The sequence below is a fragment of the Acyrthosiphon pisum genome, unplaced genomic scaffold, assembly GCF_005508785.2.
Source record: "Acyrthosiphon pisum isolate AL4f unplaced genomic scaffold, pea_aphid_22Mar2018_4r6ur Scaffold_19060;HRSCAF=19742, whole genome shotgun sequence".
NCBI lineage: Eukaryota > Metazoa > Arthropoda > Insecta > Hemiptera > Aphididae > Acyrthosiphon > Acyrthosiphon pisum.
In genome coordinates this window covers 214-1040 of record NW_021768273.1, presented here as the reverse complement: position 1 = coordinate 1040, position 827 = coordinate 214, and the positions used below count along the sequence as shown (strand labels likewise).

Here is an 827-nt window from a genome sequence, read left to right as displayed (position 1 = left end):
TCACCAACCAGTTTGACATAATAAATTCTGTCAGTTTAATTTCAAATCAGAAATAATCATGTCAAGTCGTTTGTCAAGTAAAAAGTTGACAAGGTCCAGTGATATATTTTTAATAAATAATTGGATCTACCATTCGGATGCCACCCTTTAAATTATGATTTAGTGAGTAACAAAAAATATTTATGAATATACGTGTGTATTTCAGGAATTGTTTAAAAGCAGTTATTTTATTGTGGGCCGGCATCATAGCTTTCCATTCATCGGTGACCGCTTTCAAGATAAATAGTAGGGAAATACGTGCAGTAAATTTAAACTATTGTGGAGGATTCCTTAGAAATATAGAACTATACATGGTTTATGCAGAAGAGGGGGACAAGCTCAAGGAATTCTTTGAATTCATAGACATTCCAGGAGGTATGTGAAAATTTTAGTGTAAAACTGTAAAAACTATATTATACCTATGCTATATTGATTATTATAATGTAATTGAATATTTTTTAGATACTGGACCAATAAAACGTATGGTGATACCTTATGATCAAACACCGTGTGAAGGAGAAATGCAGAAAATCGAATTGCCCGTAAAGGTATACATAATTAATATTTAAAATTTTTAATATTAGTAAAGTTTAATATTATTGCTTTTAATTTTAAACTAGTTAATATTTTTTTTCACATAGTTAGAACCTTTTAGGTCCGAATTAAATGTATGATTTTACTAAGACATTAAACAACCACAAAATAAATAAATAAATAATGTGGTTTTGGCTTTTCATTTAAACATATATATACTTACAAGACTGTTGGTTCAACCCCCCTCCCCACTA

At 29.3% G+C, this 827-nt stretch overlaps 1 protein-coding gene across 1 annotated transcript; it reads left to right on the top strand.

The window, feature by feature from the left end:
- Window positions 1-16: 16 nt before the first annotated feature.
- LOC100572741 lies at window positions 17-587 on the top strand (the record flags this gene model as incomplete). Its single annotated transcript, XM_016809535.2, has 2 exons — window positions 17-414; window positions 502-587. Coding segments are annotated over exons 1-2 (318 nt in total), but the record flags the coding sequence as incomplete, so codon positions are not given.
- Between the last annotated feature and the right edge of the window lie 240 nt (window positions 588-827).